The sequence below is a fragment of the Amblyomma maculatum genome, chromosome 5 (genome assembly GCF_055883805.1).
Source record: "Amblyomma maculatum isolate TAMU_Amacu chromosome 5, ASM5588380v1, whole genome shotgun sequence".
Classification (NCBI taxonomy): Eukaryota; Metazoa; Arthropoda; class Arachnida; order Ixodida; family Ixodidae; genus Amblyomma; species Amblyomma maculatum.
The window spans coordinates 141,929,748-141,949,450 of record NC_139348.1 but is presented as its reverse complement, the minus strand read 5'-3'; the positions used below and the strand labels follow the sequence as shown (position 1 = coordinate 141,949,450).

The 19,703-nt window shown below is 45.2% G+C and overlaps 1 protein-coding gene across 1 annotated transcript in view; it reads right to left on the bottom strand.

The window, feature by feature from the left end:
• Nucleotides 1-5,510: 5,510 nt before the first annotated feature.
• Nucleotides 5,511-19,703, bottom strand: part of LOC146189779 (uncharacterized) — a 22,730-nt gene continuing 8,537 nt past the window's right edge. The window contains exons 3-7 of the mRNA XM_084605340.1: nucleotides 16,362-16,474; nucleotides 14,391-14,529; nucleotides 12,340-12,528; nucleotides 7,441-7,572; nucleotides 5,511-6,557 (exon numbers count right to left, since the gene is read on the bottom strand). Of these exons, the coding sequence (XP_084461466.1) occupies nucleotides 6,351-6,557; nucleotides 7,441-7,572; nucleotides 12,340-12,528; nucleotides 14,391-14,529; nucleotides 16,362-16,474 (780 nt within the window). The 3' untranslated portion in view covers nucleotides 5,511-6,350. The remainder of the gene's footprint in view (nucleotides 6,558-7,440; nucleotides 7,573-12,339; nucleotides 12,529-14,390; nucleotides 14,530-16,361; nucleotides 16,475-19,703) is intronic.

Sequence of the window (19,703 nt, the reverse complement as noted above, 5' to 3'; positions counted from 1 at the left end):
ACCGGAGGCACACACCTTGGACGGTGAGAGAACAGGACAACGAAAATTGAACGTTACTATAATGCGAATAGGCAAGAAGAAGGCAAGAAAATTTGAGATATGTGGTTTGTCTAGAACCGAGGTGAAATAATCCCTTTAAAACCTACATTAAGAGTGCTACGACAAACATCGCGCTGCAGATAAAAGGTGTAAAATAGAGTCCGTTTTAGAAATAACAAAAAAACGTTGTGAGGAGAGGAGTAAGTTCAATCTCCGAAATTACTTACAGGCAAAGAAATGTTGAAAACTACTGCCAACATAGCCAGGACTAGCGCAGTTTGGCGGAACGTCATGATGAATCCAGAATCCTGCTCTGGCACTTCGCGTTGATACCTGTATTAAATTCCTCTATAAAAGATGCAAGCAGCCTAATTAGCAGTAAGGTGTAAAGAAAGAACCGTAAGAAAACATTGAATGTATAGCTTGCAAGAAAAGAATATGTTTCGATCATTTTGGGCGTTTCAAATAATGTTATAAAAACTCCAAGCAAAACAACTTTGATACAGCTCGTTGACGTAAAACGTACTTGCTTTCGTTAAACGAAGCATGATCGTTGGAAATTGCTGCTGCAAGCTTGAAGAGTGTTTTTATTTTTCAAAGCATGCCAACAAAGTTGTGGGGTACCCAAATCCTAAAATTCGCAGAATTTAAACTGCTGATATGGTCACATAATGTCATCAAGCGAATGTCTGCTGAATCGAGGAGAGAAAAACAGGCAATGACGTACTGAAAAGTAATCCTTGTCTATTGTCCGTGGTTTTTCTGTTATGGGCGCAGGAATGATCACTAACTCGGCGATGTTATGTTCAATAATGGCAGCGTTTGGGCGAGTTGGTTAGACATGTTAACCCTGGAAAGCTCATAAAAAACAACGGACAACAGCAAGAGACAGACACACGAGCGCTTACTTCCAAATGATTTTTATTTTCATGCGAGAAGCAGAATATATGTGCACTTGAGATCACATGCGCATGCGAAGAAAAACTCAAACAAGAAAAAAATATTATCTGGCTGCACATGTAAAAGATGAAAGATATGCAATCTCTTCCTCAGACAGCAAAATCGACGCACCACTTACACAATCATCGCCAGTTCGTGCTATCTCACTTGCCTCAACAATTTCACGCGTTGTTTTACACTTGCTTTTATACAGAACTTCACATTGATGAAAGAGAGGACGACAATTCTTGCTTTTGCACTTGAGGCAATGAATGCTCAAATGCCCACCTTTTCTGTTTTCGACAGCGTAATTATGTTCACCTAATCTCTCATTTAGGCATCTACCAGTTTGGCCTATGTAATATTTACCGCAAGTCAATGGCACCTTGTACACAACCCCTTCTGTGCATTTTACAAATGGTTTTTGGTGCTTGATCATGCAACCTGACTTCAGCCTGTTTTTTGACGTGCTCAGCTTACTTAGCGCACTCAGCTTACTTGGGGCAGAGGAACAAAACATTTGCATTCACTCGGTTACCAATTTTTCTTAGGTTGTGTGACAACCTGTGCTTATAGGGGATGACTGCAAACTTTCTTTTATCTTTTGTCTTATCCGGCTCTTGCTTTGAGTTAGCTTTCCTTTTGATTGTTTTAACAAGTCCTTCTGCAACAGACACCAGCATGTGCAATGGGTAACCATGCATCTTGCAACTTTCTTGACTGTAAAAAGATGCTTTCTTCAACAGAATGTGGGCATGACTTTTTCAAACAGTTTATGAAACCTAAACGAGCTATGTTACGTTTAATGAGTTTAGAATGCGCGGAGCTGAAAGGTAAAGGCAATTTTCCATCACTGGGATGATAAATCCAGCAAGTATGATCTTCAAAAAATGTTAACATGATGTCAAGGAAGCGTATGCTATTGTTATCAGGGAGCTCATGTGTGACAACAAGTGGAGATAAACAGTTCGAAAAACAACCTAAAACGCTTCCAACGGCCTCATCGAGGGTGATTACAGTTGTGTCTAACAAAATTAAAAAGTCGTCAACATAACGAAATACATTTAACACCCCCTCGTGTGTCTGTCTCTTGCTGTTGTCCGTTGTTTTTTATGCGCTTTCCAGGTTTAAAATAAAGATGTTATGTTCTTGACCACTGGGGGCACGACACAATTGCAGTGTAGCCTTACCGAGACTGTTATATAGAAGACGTGCTTGCGATATAGTGGAGGGGCATGACCTTTAAAGCTTTAGCTCTACTGCGTTCATTTCCAGTTTCGTTCATTCCTTCATAAATCTTTGTTCACAAGGATTACCTCAGGCCCAGATGGGAAGTGGGTGGGAGATGAGGGTGCTAGACTTCGAAATGAAGTCTAGCAGAGCACTAAGTTTCAGCTTGGTGTCGGTACTGTCTGCTTTATTCCAACCCCCAGTACCTCATGCGTTCAACAGAGGGCGCCACGTCCTCGTGCGCCACATTTTGTTTCATCTCGCACTGTGCAGCAAAGATAGTCGTCTTCATCGTCGCGCCCAGGCACGAGAGCACTATTCTACCGCCGCAGCAATCACGCCTCGTTTAAAACTGTAACACTCTCGTCGTCTTACGAAGTTCCATCTGCGCCGCTCCATCATTTAACCTAGGTAAATAGGTCATGCGCATAACCCGTCTCGCTATACACAAAACAGAGGGCGTGGCAGCATTGCTGTATCAGTTTACGCCAACATAGAAATCAACACGTCGTGCCATCCGCGATAAAGCACTCTTAGTTAACGCTTTGTATCCATGTCTGACAAGATCGAATTGCTCCATTTGTTCACCTGATCTTCGTTTGTGGCCGCGGGCCGCCTATATACGTACATGACGCCGGTAATTAAGTGTTGGCGCATTGAACTTACAGTTGTGGTCGAAACTCGCAGGAGCGTTCCGAATGGCCGTGTAATGAAAGCCTTTCAGTTGCGTTCTCATGGGTCTGTGCTGAAAAAAAAAATGACATCAATCACAGTGCCCTTCGAGCGAGGCCAGGTACGAAGGGAAGCAAGCAGCGATGTCTCTGGACATGGCGGAGTTTGGAGAATTGTGGAAGCGTTTTTTCGCGGTATTCTGCGGAGTGTGGAAGCGCGGACACTTTTGTACCGTACTGAGAGCTCAGGTGAGCGATAGCCTATTGAGGAGAATGCCCCCCCCCCCCCCCCCAAAAAAAAAAAAAAAACAATTTCTGCGGAAAAAAATCACAATGAAGGAAAGAAAATATCTTGAACCTCAAGCATATAGCGGTTTGAGAAAAGGTCACGAAGAATTTGTAAGACCACACTTTTCCTTGTTTTGTCGGCAACGGCTCTCCCGGCCAACAATAGGATTCGCTGACAGCCGGCCTTGCTCGATTGAACCAATTCGCTGATTTTAGACCAAGCTAACAAAGAATGCTTGCGTCACGGACGGAGCCTGATCGAAGGCGATTTCTCTAGCCCTCTACTGTGCAACCGGACGACGCACGTGTTGCTCCTCCGGGCAGCCGCAAAAATGTGCAGACTGGCTCCGGCGTCTCTGTTTGCCTTTTCCCTGTAGAATTGCGGTACCTTAACATCGGGAAGGTAAAACCGGTAATCTTTTTTACTGTAGAATGTGGTATCTTAACATCGGAGAGGTAAAACAGTTAATCAATCCAATTTGATCGTTCCGCTGCGATTCCCTCGGGCAGGGCATCATCCCATTCGATGTTTAGGTGCTAAAGTTGTTGCAATAACACCTTCGCTCGTACGATGGAAGGGGATAGCCGTCCTAGGGGATCGTAAATCCGTGCGGTGGTTTGCAGGACGGATCGGGGCTTCTGTCAGTGCGAGGGTAGAAGTTTGGCATGTCCATACTTAGTTCCCACGCGAGACCTAACGCCTTCAACACATCTGATAGGTAGCCGAGGATCTTGGCTCCCATCGAGTCTTGCTCAAATATCTGATACAGCTGCACTGTTAGATTCCAATTTGCGCAACTACATCGAGGCCGCTCAGAAATTGGCGTTTGGCTCGTTGTACAAATTCAATTCGGCCTGTTCGTTTTCGACTCCCATCAGTGTGTCGTGTGTCGTAGACAGTGTGTGCAGTCGGTTTGCTGTGTTCAGGAACTGCTCTTCTGCGCTGTTTAGGTGATGTGTGAGAGGGGTAGAGAGCAATAACGGACCGGCAGACGTTCCGAATGGGACTCCCTTAATTCATGCGCCATATCAAGATTGGTTTAAATGGGCCACATGGCTCAGGCTTCTTTTCATACACACAAGAAACGCTGTTCGTCTCTGTCCTCCGGTCTGTATTTATTTATTTGTTTATTTATTCAGTACCCACAGCGCCCGTAGCGTATACAGTAGGGGGCAAAGACTACAAAGTTACAAGCAGACCAAAAAAATATGAGTTTCTGCTATATACGGCACATGAAATACACATTATACATGCACAACGCTCTAAAGCAATGATCATCGAAAAAAAAAAAGGAATACTCAGAGCCACAGGTAACATTCAACTCAACATCTAAAAAAAAACATCATTTGATACAACGCTGACATCTCGAGGCAAGTGGTTCCACTCTGAAACCTTTCTGGGGAAAAATTACGCATTAAATAAATTTGTACGGTAAGGGATTTCACTTACTTTTAAAGAATAGTCTGTACGTTCAGAGACAGTAAAAACGCCTGCCAGATGTCCGCTACTAGAGCTACTTTGTGCCTGCGGAATTGTAGCAACATGCCCACAAGGTCAGCGGTTAAATTTCGTCCACTTTACAGGTTATCATTATCATGAGATGAGGCATCGAAAACAAAACGTGTAGCTTGTGTCTTGGATTATAGCCTGGTGCAGCATGAGGTAAACAGGGTTTGCTCCATTGTCATTTGTTTCTACCAACTCCGGCACATCTAGGGCGCTGTACTGTCTTATAGCCACATCATAATTATTGACTAGCTCTGGGGATTTCTGTAGACGTCGTGTCAGCATATGTAGGCGCTTTAGAGAACCTCTTTGTAATCGGCCAAATTCGTCACAGGTTTCTATGGAAGGGCTACCTCATAACTATCTTCGTCATCTGTATACAGTCCGGGAAACCGTTGCCACTCAATCTGTCCAGCAGGGAAGAATCACTTGGTGGCGGCCCGGGAGGATCAGTCAGCCAGGGCGCTGTTCGACCTGTCCAAATCTAGATAGTTGTATGGGGTTTTATGACCCAAAAAAACAACGTTAGCTATGATGCGCCACACACAACACAGCACAATCTGCTGTGGTGCGAGTGGGTTCCGCTGCATATGACGGGCGGCACGATGTCTTCCCGCTGGCAACACATGAGACATGACACTCGAAGATACTTCCTTCGAGTGCGGCGCAGCATCAGGGCTTGCCAAGGGGCATTAGCCGGCGATTTTCAATGAACCGGAAACCGGGCGGCTTGCCCTGGCACAGCACAGGGGCCTTGTGTTATCTCCTAATATTTCTCATTTTTATGTTACGTCTTAGGCGAAATAAAATGTTTTGATATGCTTTACTGGTGATTATTTATTGGACCGAATTAATGGCGGGAGCTTAATGTCAATGTGGCAGAAATGGCAGAGAAAACTACTAAATTATAGACAGGTTGTCAAACGGTGGTAGTAGGCGTCTTCAACAGGCCCATGCCTCCTCTCCCTAACAAGCAGATGAACTTGTTCTCATATATTAACATCCTAAATAAGCACACTACAAAATATCCGAACTCATTAATTAATCATTGTGATGATTTCAACTACTAAGTTACTGACAAGCAAGACCTCTAATACCAGCGGGCAATAGAGGAAAAAACGCACTTCATTACTATTTGCCGCTATTTCTGAATGAGGCAGTTAGCAGATAGCCGACACGTGATGCATTTCAATCATGGATCCTGTAACACAAACTAATAATCCTTTTTTTCTTCACATATTTTGTTTCGAGCGGATTCGCCATAGTTGTTAGGAACTGCAGTCCGCATCTGTACTAAATAGATGAAGTCCGTTACTTTCTTCTCGGCAACGGCGCACACAAAGGGCTAAGTACAATTTGCACAGCCATCGACGTCGAGCGGCAAAGAAAACAAAATATTGAGAATGTAAGAAAACGGCCGCTCCGAAGATCAGCTCTTTCGTGTTAATTCCCGTCACCTTGTGCTTTGCTCCTGCAGCGCCCTCTTTTTGACAACTGAGGGCAGTCGGGCACTCTATAATCCCACCTCGACGCGCATAGTTCCTGTTATCTATCTAGGGGGCGTATTTGCTCCTATCGAGCAAATGACACATGCCGGAAGCAAGACGAGACTCTTTATTTTAGCTTATACTAGTTATCTAGCCTAGCCTCCTCTACAGAAGCAAAGTTGACAACCATCAGGTCACCACTTCGCACTCATTCTTCTTCGATGCTGTCACGTAGTTTTCAGTGACGAAAGTATGCAGATTGGCCAAAAGAGCGGCACGCTTGAACGAGCCGCTCAACGTAAGATCGGGGCACTGGTTCGGCGAACTGTCGAAGTCGACTGCGTACGCCGCTAGACCATAGGTGAGGTTTACTGCAGACTGCTTGGTGCCGCAGACCTGCGAACCGAGTAGAAAAATACAAAGAAAAAACTCGTTATAAGACGTTCTCCGAACAGGCGCACGATCTGCAACCGGGGCCTTATTGCAATACGAACAAAACGAAAAACAAGAGTGGGGACAGCACTGGTTCTTCAGCGTTCAAACAACTGGAAGCAATACAACACTCACTCCATGTCACATTTACGAAAGGCATCGATTCCACTGACTATGGAAGTGCCGACTATCATCGTAAATGTTAGCAATTAGTCGTAGCTCTAAGTGCAGTACCAACACTCAAAATTACCAAAATACTCCAGTGAGCCCGATACTGGGACAACGAATTTATCTTTCTCCTTCATTTATATAGTCGTGGTTCCGCTGTAGGTGCTTTACTTTGCCATGTCGACAGCACCGCTTCCGGTTAGTCACTGGACAAATTACCAATATTTGCATCCAGTTTTATTAAACGGACAAGGAATTTCACTCAAAATAGTTAAGAGAGAAAAGTTGATAAGCGTACACAGAAATTCAAGGGCCTAATATCTGATTTCATCATTCACGGCTGAACATTTATCCAAGCAGTGGGCTTTGTGAACATCATTTGGTTATATTTAGACATACGTTAAGCGTCGAGCGCCACACTGAGTGCTATGCCATCGGTCGTTACATCTAGAAATATTTTGCTGATTCAGAAATCACGGATGCTTCATTTTTCGGCCAACAATCAAGACGACGCCTTCACTAGAAACATGGCAGCTCTGCCACACGCTCGAGCTATGCGCAGCTGTTCTGGTTAGGTATCATTGGCGAAACGCATTAGCAGTGTATGTGAAATCGTACGGAACGCAGTTCTCCTACCAAGATTCGACTTTGCTGCACAGATAGTAGAGCAAGTACAAACCTTGGTCCGCAATGCTTGTTCGCTGTCGAATGTCATTGCCAAGTTTGCTCTCCTGTTATGAGTCATTGATACCCTCAGTTTATCATAGTACCGATAGTTGTACCAACTACGGTCGTTAGTTGAAGAGCACACCTGGAACATGAGTAGTGAATATATGTAATATGTTTGGATAATGCCGTATTAACCTTTGGAGGCACACTTCATACTCGGCTAATATACAGAAAAAAATAATTTGCCTTTCGCCTAATCGAGAGTAGTTGCAGGGCTCAAATGAGTTTATGACCGGCTTCTCACTAGTGTGTGGCTGTATTTCTCGACTTAGGCAGTTCTCACTGCGACTTAATTTGTTACCCAGAAATGTGGCGCAACAAACACAAACACCAGCGAAGAGACACAACACACGCGCACACTACCAACTGTAATATATGGATCTGAACACACTTCCTCTTCACCACTCCTCTTCTTCTACATCCAAGTACATCTTCTCATCATCCTCTTCTTTGCCAAGGAGATGATGAGGTGTACTTGGGTGTAGAAGAAGAGGAGTGGTGAAGAGGAAGTGTGTTCAGATCCATATTACAGTTGGTAGTGTGCGCGTGTGTAGTGTCTCTTCGCTTGTGTGTGTGTTGCGCCACATTTCTGGGTACTATGCAGCACCAACTAGCCCCTCAAGCTCTCATTTTAATTTGTTATGCTCGACGTTCAGCAATTTACTTGATCCTGTCCTGCTGAAATTACCCACTGCATGCGATGATAAGGAAAGCGCGAAGACGGATGCCGATGAACATGAGCTAACTGTTCCCAAGTAACGCGACAGAGACTCTTCGTTGGAGGCGTGGGTTTCGTGCATAGAGATCTGCTGGCCTGGTAGTGCCTTCGCACGGGCGGCGGCGTCCGGGACAGCTAGTGGCTGATGCCCATAGTTGATACGGTGAGGGCGACAAAGATAACAGCGCTGACTTGAAGGTGTACCGCGCCCAGTGCGCATCATTTCTACCTCGGGCCTCCTCTTAAGGGTAGAAGACTGATTAGGCCGATGATGACGACCCGTAATTGAAGAACGGGTGCTTAAGACCATAGATAATGTAAGGTCCGATGTAAATGAATGCAGATGGATGGGTGACTTAATAATGACCTGCATGTTTCGAAAACAGATTAAATGAATTGTGTATCTGTGCAATGCATGCATGGACTCAAAGGTTCATAAAACTGCAATGGGCAGACAAAATTGCTTTCTCATTCTCGGTCAGTTCCTGCTCCACTAACCCACTAATTCCCGACGCGAGCCTTCCACAAGCCCGATACCTTACATGGTCCATCTTTGCCCCTGGCGGGTTTAACAGAATGCTCAGCGCAGTAATTGACTTAGTTTTCCACAGAGTATAGTGTGTTACTTACCGAGTCATCCTAACCTAGTCTAGACATTAGCTGTCCTGCTGGTACCTTCAATGTTTGCCTGATTTTTACGGAAGTCTCCTTTTTTTTGTAGTAAAGTTGCCAGCAGAGAAAATACATATCAAGCAGATAAAATAATCAGCAACTTTTGTTTATTGCTTAGCAAACGTGCGTCATGTAAACTTGCATTTCGGTGTTGCTGGAAAAAAAAAAGATTCCTTTCGCAGTCCAGATATGGCGACACATTTGGGGTCAGCTAGTGGCTGACCCCAGTCAGTCAGCTGAGGACTGAATTCTGAAAATAGCGGGACTAAGTAAAGTTGAATGCTAAGCCTGAGCTCCAATTCTGCCAATGCTAGTATAAAAAATGCAGGCCATTTAGTTAAGTTGGGCAAATGTGAAGAATGTGCGCTAATGTTCCGTTTAATTTAGCTTTCGACTTTTGATATCACACTTCGGGAAATATTCGATGGAATCGGTGACCGGGGGCCTTAGTGGCAGCACGCTAAACTAAGCTTAACACACTTAGGCATCCAGATCGACAGCATTGTGATCGGATCCATTTTGGGCGGATTGAAGCTGACAAAGGGGACGATATACAAAGCAAAGCTCAAAGCAAAGCTCAAAGCAGAGGCAGGTAAACACGCCGAGTGTTTTTGGCTATAGCATACTGCTGTCTTTGGTGTGGCCAGCGAAACGGACCTGAACCGCCTCGATGTCGAAACCTAGCCTCCGTGGCGTTGTGACCAAAATAATTTTGTTTCCTTCAAGGTGAGAGCCCATTCCCTTAACCCCAGCTGTCTTTTTCTCCACTAGTAGTGTGGCCGTGGTAATCACAAACTCGGAGCCCAGCTGAGCGACTCAATGCGTCATCTAATTACAGAGCATTGCAAATCTGGGGTATTTAAGGCCCGCGTGTGCTGCCAAACCATTATTGCCTCCATTCTTCGGCTCCCCCTGTCGCGTACATAAACTTTGATACTCGTTTAATAATCGATAAATGAATTTGTGCCTGCATTATCTCGTACGTACATGCTCGCTACCATAAAATAGTAAGGAATCACAAAAGACTCTTGGAGGCACTTAGACAGCATTGTAGGGCGCTATAGGAAAAGCCATTTGCGACTCTGCATGCCTATTTGAAATTTCGTTAAATTAGCGATTAGGTGTCTTCTAATTAGTTGTAAATTATAAATTTTGCCCCTAATTATGAGTTACGTATATTTTAAGTTATCTATTGATTCTTGTAAAGAATGACGCTGCTTCGATGTCTACCATTTGTTGTGAAGTCATCATCCACGGCTCTACATTTTTGATAAATTTAAATCCAAATTAGAAGTTTTTTTGGTGTTGGCAAGCATTAACAACGTTTATTACATACGTCTTAGTTTAACTTTGTACAAATCCCACGTTTTCACGCTCATTCTGTTATATTTTCGCACGACTTCAACGACTTCCGGCGATGTGACGTCCCAACCTTAGGTTTTAGCTTTCTTTCATCCAGACTGTATCTTTTTCGGTAATGTTAAGCAGTAATGAGTCTTAATTACACATTCCTAATCTAATTCGACGTACACCCAGCGGTTCTAACCGCATTGTGACGTTTGTGGTATTCTGACGTCTGCGCTGTTTACACGTCCTTGTGGCCATATCGACCTCCGCGCTATTTCGACTCAAATTTGACATTTTTAGTTCTCAATAATTAACTAATTGCTCTACAGTCAAGAAGCTTGGACTCAAGAATTATTTTTTCTCCTATATCTGCAAAAACATCCCTTTTTCGCCTATCTTTATTAGTTCCGGCGCTAGAAGGGGTGGACAGGTTTCGGAACCGCACACTTTCTGTGCGCACCCATGAGCCTAAAAGGGCTTTTGCTTGCCTGGTTTCGGGCGCAAGGATCTCAGGGTGTTCGCGCCTCACCGCATCACCCTTTTCAAAACAATCACCCTAGTAGGGCAGTTCCTGCCAGCTAGCATTGCCAGGTGGTGTTACGACGTCACACAACTCGAAGATCAGTCCCTACTCTGGCCATGTCATCGGCTCTACTTCCACCACCCGACAGATGAATGTTGGTGGCTCTAGTGTGGAAAACTTCACCGGCTGCTTTTCTTCGACAACTAGGCCTGAATACACTTGCTGCACGTCGTCACCTTGACTATCTTTAAGTTATGTACATTTTGGTCAATTCTCCTCGTTTTTCATCGCTACCTAATTATCTCAAGTTTTCCAAACCTTCTGCTACAAGGAGCCACAACGTCGTGGACATTTTCCCTTTTCCGGGAGCACTAGTTTTTAAGTATAGCTTTTTTTCATCATGCCATTGAAGCTCAGAATTCTTTACCAGATACCATTCGCTCGTTATCATTAGAGGAATTCTTTGAAGCCTGTTCCTAATATTGTATATTTATTTTCTGTATTTCTTTGTTTTGTACTGTACCCCACTGCTGCAATAGCCTCGCCGAGGCTGCAGTACATAAGAATACATAAATAATAAAAAGCAACTATGAATGTTTGTGAAGACTAAGCAGGACTGATAGAAAAAAACAGCAACAAGATTTAGGGGTTCAGCGCTGGCAGTTCGAGTAGAAAACGAGTACAGAACGTTGCCGCTATCACCACAACCGACCACCCACCTATTAAACTGCAGCACACTCTCGCGCTGTTCATTGCATGTAGCCTTCTCCATCAGGCTCCTTTTGTACGCAAAAGCTCCAACAAGTCCAAGTCAACAAAACTACATTGTAGCCTTGGCATTTCCGTTTACGCCAAGAAAGCTGAATTTTTCTGGAAAAGGTGATTATTTTTTGCTATCACTTAAAAACTGCTTCCATCAGCTGATATTACATTCTGCGTTGCTACGGGCGCACTTGCGGCTGATCACATTTCTATCGCCACTGCCCTTCATGTAAACCGGTCACCTCACGAGCAACACATGTGGTTCGAACACGAAATGGAAGCTCACCTGAGCAACACATGTGGTTCGAACACAAAGTGGAAGCTCACCTCAATGAGCGCAGGCAGATGGCGTTGTACAATGCGGGTGCAAATCGAGCGCGCACGGGGGCACCTAAACAAGATTTCCTCTTCTCGCATGGCATTGCAGTCTGCGTCGCAGTCTGCCTCTTATGGCTAGCAAGCTTCTGCCTTACGGCTGAACGCCGTGACTTGATAGAGAGATTTAGCTTACCGTGATCCATGATCCGCCACCGTGGCCCGCTACCCTGCAGGGGCGGGGCGCACAAGCTTATTGGTCCCGTCGCGGCAGGTCTATGTGACGACATCTAGTATGTGGCGCCATCTATTGGCATCGAAGTGATCTGGGCATGCGCAGTGGAACGCGCGGTGGCGGATCACGGTAGCGGATCGCGGATCACGGTAAGCTAAAACTCTCTTATATCGAGATGACTGTGAGCCGCGTCACTCGTCATGGCGTCGAAAATCTAGTGCGCGCAATTTATCGCCTTCAGGCTTCAGTGTGCAACCGGGGTGGCGTAGATACTTACGGAGGCGGGCTGGGAGAAAGATTGAAAGCTCCTGCACGGTGCAAAGACCTGGAAGCGATCCCTTTTACGTTTTATGCCAAACAACCCTCGCAAAGTCTGATACAAGCGGCCCTGCATTGTGAACGACAGTACCAAGGCAGGGTAGGTAGTCACGCTGGCGATGTGTCGTAAAAGACGTATAGAGGCCTCCTGCGAAGACATGAAGCGTGAAAAAGAAACATGACTCACAGCACGGTGTTCGTTCTGCCATATCCGTCAGCACGAACCTCTGGCCACGTGATTTTTTTAAACCGGAGCTTGGCATGCATGTATCATTTACTTAGCCCCCGAAGAAACAAGGAAAACAAAAAGAGAAGCCAGAGTACAAAACACTGGATTTTCTGCGGCCGCTTGTGCACAAACACACATTTTCTTAAAGTGAAACAATCCAGGGTAAGTTTGACAGGAAAGGAGAAATACTATAACCGACAGGTACTCACTAACTTGACATCTTGCCCACACTTTCGTGAACGTTTTCACGCAGCGAGACACAGAGAGAGTATTTCGTGGCCTGAACTAAAGTGACGTTTCGTGTAAAAAGAGCAGTCCTCTTCGCGAAGTATTTGCCTTCATATTCTCGTTGCGCGTAATGATAACGGAAAACGAGTGGTTTGACTCGTTCTTACTGCGTTATTCTGTTCGCACCAAGAGACCTTTGAGTCTCTTTCGGCTTGAAAGATAGGATTTGGATTACACCGTCATACGATACATGATAAAAAAAAAAAGCAACATTTGGTTGCTCATGAGAAAATAAATGGTCTATACACGGTCTATATTCTTTGGACGAAGCCAAATAGAAGGAACTTCTCTATTTGCTCTTTCTTAAATTGCTCAGAGGATTACGATCCGAAAAGTCATACCTTTGTGCTGCTTTCTACATGTTGACCTGTGGATGCTGTTAATGCATGGTTCTGTCGTACCAAAGGTCATCGGTTCACTCTTCTTTTTCGTACGAAATGTTACACAGTCAAGCTGTGGCGTATGTCACTTTTCGTGTCGAGTGAACCTTTGGAATGTTCTATTACCTGCTTTAAAAAAAAAAAATCCGGGACATCGCATATCTGGCGAGGATTGTGGATCATCATTGCTACCAAAATTCTGCCGTGCATACATAACTATCCACATTAAAATTTAAACGGTTTCTCGGCGGTTACGTTTTCCGGCTCTGCCATGGTCACGACTCTGTCACAATTATCCGCGGACACATATGTACCACTCCGTAAAGGAAGGAAGGAAGGTGGGAGTGAAAGAAGAGGGGGAGATAAGAGGTGCCGTAGTGGAGGGCCGCGATCCATCAATGGCTTTCGCCTCGTAGCACTTTAGTGGTCCAAAGGGCCCTCTAGAATTTTATTATTTTATGTGCAATTCAATTGATCGGGTTGACATTCGATGCTCTGTTTATAACTTCATTTCTTTGTATAAAATAAGCGAAAGCGATTTGTAGGAGTTGTTTTTGCTTTCCTCAGAGGATCGCCGCATAGCTGTCACTAATGTGTTTTTCGCGAACCTTGTGACTTATTGTACCTTACCCATGATATGACGTATGAAAGGGCCCTGCGCGCCATTTCAAACATTTTCGAAAAAGAGTCACTTTTCATGATTCAGTAAGCGCTATTATCATCGTACATTCGCTGTTTGTATGCAATACTAAACCAGAACGCAATCAACTAAATCAACCCCAACTGGCGCGACCGAACTTTGGTTGACTTATATTGATTCAGAATGAAAGAAGCGTACACGTAATACAAACTATGTATATTCTGCAGGCTTTGGCAGAATATACATAGTTTACATCTTCTGCTACAATGTGTAGAATATACATCTTCTGCTACAATGTGTAGCAGAAGATACACATTTCTACAGCGAGTACGCATCTTTGAGTCTTTCTTCAACGATATACACCGTCATAATAACGCCTGCTTATCACATATCCGTACAATCGTTCGTGCGGTCCTCAATTGACGTCTGCTTTCACGTATTGTTTTTAAAAGGGAAATGTACGAAGCACTCACCAAAGTGTGACCGTAGGTAGGATTGTAGTCTTTCGAAAATTTAAACACCGTTGGTGGCATGATGAAGCAGGATGTAGTCACAATGTCCGGGTACGAAAGGTGGCCTAGTGTTATGAATATTTCTGGTTCGAATATTTCCCTGTGTGGAAGGCAGACCGCATATAGTTGGTTCTGTGTAACATTAAACACTTTCGTTTTCTCATCATATACTCGCAATCTTAATTCTGTTAATTTCTCCCGACACAGGTCAGAATGGTGTCTCGATATTAAGCGTTACGAACGTAATTGGTCCCACATGTAATTTCCTTAGGCTGCGGAATTTGGAGCAGTCACCTGTACACAGTGTATCGTGCGTGAAGCACCGTGATGCTTCACGGTGCACGAAAGAACGCGTGATCGAATGCCGGCTACGGCGGCTGCTTTTCGGTCTAGGCGAAAGGTAAGGCGCTGTATCAGTGCACGGTAAAGAACGCCCGGTGGCTGAAATCTTCGGAGCCCTCCACTACCGTGCCTCTGATAGCCGGATTCAATTTGGGACCCTAAAAACCATGCTAAACTATCAAGAAATGAGGAGCGGTTTTGAAACGCATTTGAAACCTTGTGCTCGGATGGGGCTCTCTGCGTTGGTAACGGGGCTCTTTGAAATGGCAACCACGATGCCAGGGACATTGAGGTTGCCATGAAACTCAGGCCGAGTTGGCGATGTTCGCGCAGAAATGACTTTTTTTTTTTTTATCGTGAAACAGACGTTGTAGAAAAAAAATCCTGAATGATTTCCGGCACCGGTGGTTGTTTTGGTCAGCTGTGTATGACACTAAGAAAATGTTCGGGGAGGCTGAATCACCATAAGCTCCCCTTACCCCCCCCCCCCCCCCCCCCCTACCCCCCACCCTCCGCTCAATACCTTTCCTCTGACTTTATTCTTACAGTAAAACAAAACAGAAACTATACAACAACACTGCCTAGCAACAGAACACCAAATTCCTTTCGGAGGTGAGAATGAATTTAAGAGCCCTTAGACGAACATACCTTCACGTTCTACTGATACCTGGATTGTGCCTTTCGTGAAAACATTTGGCCAGTAAATGCTCGCACATGTTCTGCCCTCTCTATTAAACTATTTTCGCCGAAACAAAGTTGATATTGAAAATGTTAATAGGAAAAGAACATATCGAAATGTAAATGTGTTGTTTTCCAGCTGTGCTCAGCTGAATGTGATGCTGTGCTCATTTTGATGTTATTCGCTGTTTCTGTTGATTTTCCATGTTGTGTAGATACTTTGAAATTTTCCACAGTCTTAATTATCTACGTTAATAAATGCCACGCTAGTAATTCTTGTGTAAAATCAAACTATGAATTTTAGATGCACCAAGATGTCTATCACTGACACCTCGCAGTTTTTGCCATGTAATAGGTTTCGAGCGCCGTCAAGTGAATTAACGTTCGCTTTTTGTCATGGGTCCCTTTCCTTCTTGAAATGAAAAAAAAAAAACACACTCAAGCTTCAAGTTTACTTAAACAATGAAAATAAAACAAAACTACAACATTACCCAGTCGGAAAAAACTACAGAAAATTTTCTGATGTTAGACAGAATTTCTGTGCGGTTTTTGACGGGAAACCTGTTGTGACAACAGAACATTCTGTAGTAACATCAAAAATTTCTGTAGTTACAACAGAAAAGTACTACAGAACTACAGACAACAGAATTTTACTACAGAAAAACTACAGAACTACAGAAATGTACTACAGAACTTCAGAAAAATCTGATGGTTACGACAGAACTACAGGATGTTTTGTCGTATTTTTGACAAGGTTCTGTAGTTTTTTTCGACTGGGTACCTTATATGAGGCCAGTTAAATTGCGGGACCTACGTTTTGTGTGAGATTTAAGAGCCAGCATAGGTTGCCCGTATTGCCGGCAGAAATGAAGACCGTTATCTTCGCGGCGTGGATGAAAAAAACTGACTTACTTCAGGAGTTGTCCGTAGCTGCGGAAGAACGACGGGTTAACCGGTGCAATTCCAAGCGATGTAACAACACGCCGAGTGGCCGTCTCCGTGCGTTTAAGGTGCCCCTTAATCTTCTGCAGAGGAAAAAAAGTTATTTGATTTAACGTTGGGTTCTGCTCCGGTCGTACAGCTAGGTCTTCACGGCGTCTTTTAATTCGCTTTCGCTGTCACTTTCGCTGCCACTTTTATGGAGTGCTACACCTTTCATGATCTCTCCGGGCACGCAGGATCACATATACCAGAAGCCCCTACCACGCAACATGGGCGCTTGCCTTTATCAGGGAAGGCGGAAAGTTAGAGCCAGCTATTACACCAAAAGATACCGCAACCGCTCTGATATCCTCTATGTCGACGCGGCAGGAAATTCTAAAGTAGGATTTTTCACTGCAGTCGCTGCCTACGAAGATGGCAGAGTGGGGCCGCCGCCACTATCCGAACTAATTCGCCTGCAGAAGCGGAAGGAGCCGCCATCGCACTCGCGCTTGCCCATTCAGCCATTGACGAAGCCATTACCGAAATTTGTACAGATTCTCAGGCGGCATACCGCCACTACCTAAACGGCGTGGCGACACCGGCCGCGCATCATATTCTTACCACCGCCACCTCTCTCGACCGAACGGTTAATCTAACGTGGATCCCAGGGCACGCCTCGATCCCCGGTAATGAGCGCGTTCATGCGCTGGCTCGAGAACTCTCTACCCGAGCCCCGGATGATCAGGCACCCAACTCCGCGCAGGAGGCCGCATCGGTCCTTTCTACATACCACCAAATCACCACATTCTACAAACACAAGCTCATGACACTGCCACCACCCCACAGCACCTTGTCACCCTTTCCAGTGCTACATGGCGACAATTGCAGACGGATTGTTTCATTTCCCCCTACCGTCTCTCATGCCTTCACCCTGGCTTGCCCCCTCACTGCGGCACCTGTGGCGAGCCAAAATCCTCACCTTTCCACTACCTGTGGGAATGTCCTTCCCCCCAGGCAGTGCCCCCCATCCCCCATCCCACCTTTTCTTCCTGGGAGGCTGCTTTGCGGACAGCTCAACCCGCCGGTCAGAAATGGCTGGTAGATCGGGCTCTATGTGAAGCAAAAGCCCGTGGACTCCTGGACTAATAGAGGACCACCCTGGAAGACATTTTTTTTTATTAAATAAAGTTGTTTCCATCCATCCATCCATGAAATAAACAATGCTACAGGGGCGCCTTGCTTTTCGCCTCCATCGAAGAGATCCCAGCCTCGGCGGCAGCTTTTCGCTGGAGGCGAAAAGCAAGGCGCCCGTGTGCTGTGCGATGTCAGTGCACGAAGAACCCAGGTGGTTGAGATTTCCGGAGCCATCCACTACGGCGTCTCTCATAGCCTGAGTTGCTTTGGGACGTTAAACCCCACAAACCAAACCAAACCAAACTTGTTATCTCATCAACTACACTCTAAACACGTCTTCTCACCGGAATTCCACCCTTCATGATAATTCTACTTGCCATCTCGTAACTCCATGCAGCAGAGTTCAAGAGTTCATTACAGCAAATAAATTAGGCAAATATTTCCCATTGCTAAACTTAGTTAACCAAAGCGAAAGCGGCGGCACGTTGCGCTCGACCTGCCTCTCTTTTCTGTGCAGCAGCCTCTCGGCGAACTACGTCCACTAAATGATCGGATTCGGCCTGTCGTCCTCGAAACCTGGGACGCAGTCTGTTCAAGAGGCGTCTTGCCTGGACCATCCATGACGACCGCTGCAGCTAAGTCGCCTAGAGTGCGATCCGTTGGCACCGGCCAAGAGGCGGCGGGGGCTATTTACACAAAGCGAGCACCACTGCCCCAGCGTAGCGGCGCTCGAGCAACGTCATAGCTGTCATGTGGCAGGCAAGCGCGTGGCACAGGCAAGCGCGTGGCGCGCGGCCGAGTGACGTTCTAGCTACCTCGTGGTTTCTCTTCGATTCAATAGGGCCATTTTTTTAAACTTACACCACCTACACCAGTGTAGCAAATCTCCAATACCGCCTATGGTTTTTTTTTTCCTACACTAGTGTAGCTGGTGTAGGTTAAAAAAAATGGCCCTAATGTCAAAAACGCGCACACGGAGAAGCTACAACCAGCGGTATTGAAGGACTACGCTTCTGCGGAGGGTGTAGTAAACGCTTTCTTTTTTAATATGAAACAATTTATCGTAAAATGTGAAATTATCTGGCATTTATTATTATTTTGATAACTCTTCAGATGTTTGTGTCTAACAAACTAGAGTCTTACTTTGGAAAGCTCGTAAATATTAAGGCGAAAGCTTTTAATGGCTCGTTACTCGCCAACGTGTCCGTCCGTGCGTCCGTCCAAGAGACTTCACCGCGAGATTCCGGGGGATACCGCGAGATTGCGACGTCATCGTCGAGTGCCGTCATCGGCCATGATCGGATGTGACGTCATCATGACGAACATCCCTCATATCTAATAACCGGAGCTGACGTGATCATGACGTCATATCAGGTTGACGTCATGTCCAGTCATGATCGACGACCACTTTTTCCTTCACGGTGAACTTTTCATTTGGCTCTTCCTTGAATGCCGCACCACACAGCTTATAGAAGCGGATGCAGTAAAGCAGCAATCATCGGCGTTTCAAACAAATATTTTTGAAAGTTAAAGACCTCACAATTATTATAATTTGTTTACAGGAAAGGAAAGGTGCAGTATTTGTCACTTCTGTGGACGCCTGAATCAAGCCTTAAGGGAAGGAAGGAAGGTGGGAGTGAAAGTAGAAAGAGAGAAATAGGTGCCATAGTGAACTACTGCGGAGTAATTTCGACCACCTGGGGATTTTAACATGCACTGACATTGCGCAACACTACATGGGTGCTTCTCGATTTTGCCTGCATCGATACGCAGCCGCTGGGGGTTGGGTTGAACCAGGATACTCCGGTACAGTAGCCGGAAACCTTAAATACCGCTTTGACATCCTGCCCAGAACAAAGTTCCTCGCTCCTTGCTGCATCCATATTTTTTTAATGCTGGCAGTCCCCATGTGACCAAGTTCTACAGTTTAGATGGCGCCTTGATACATTGCTTCGAATTCGTCCTCTGTCCTGTTAAGCTTGTGCCTGATTGACCAATTGATTGATAAAATTTATCGACTGAAAATTGGAGATTAGAGGTAGTGGGTTAGGTGCGATCCACGTAACGCTTTCACGTGACTCTGTATAAGACATTTCATCATTAGTATCGGTGTTTTGTCCAACACTGTGATAATTTCGACGGTGTGGATAGAACATAAGCGCTATACCTAGGTGCCTCTTTAGTCTTATTGTGCCA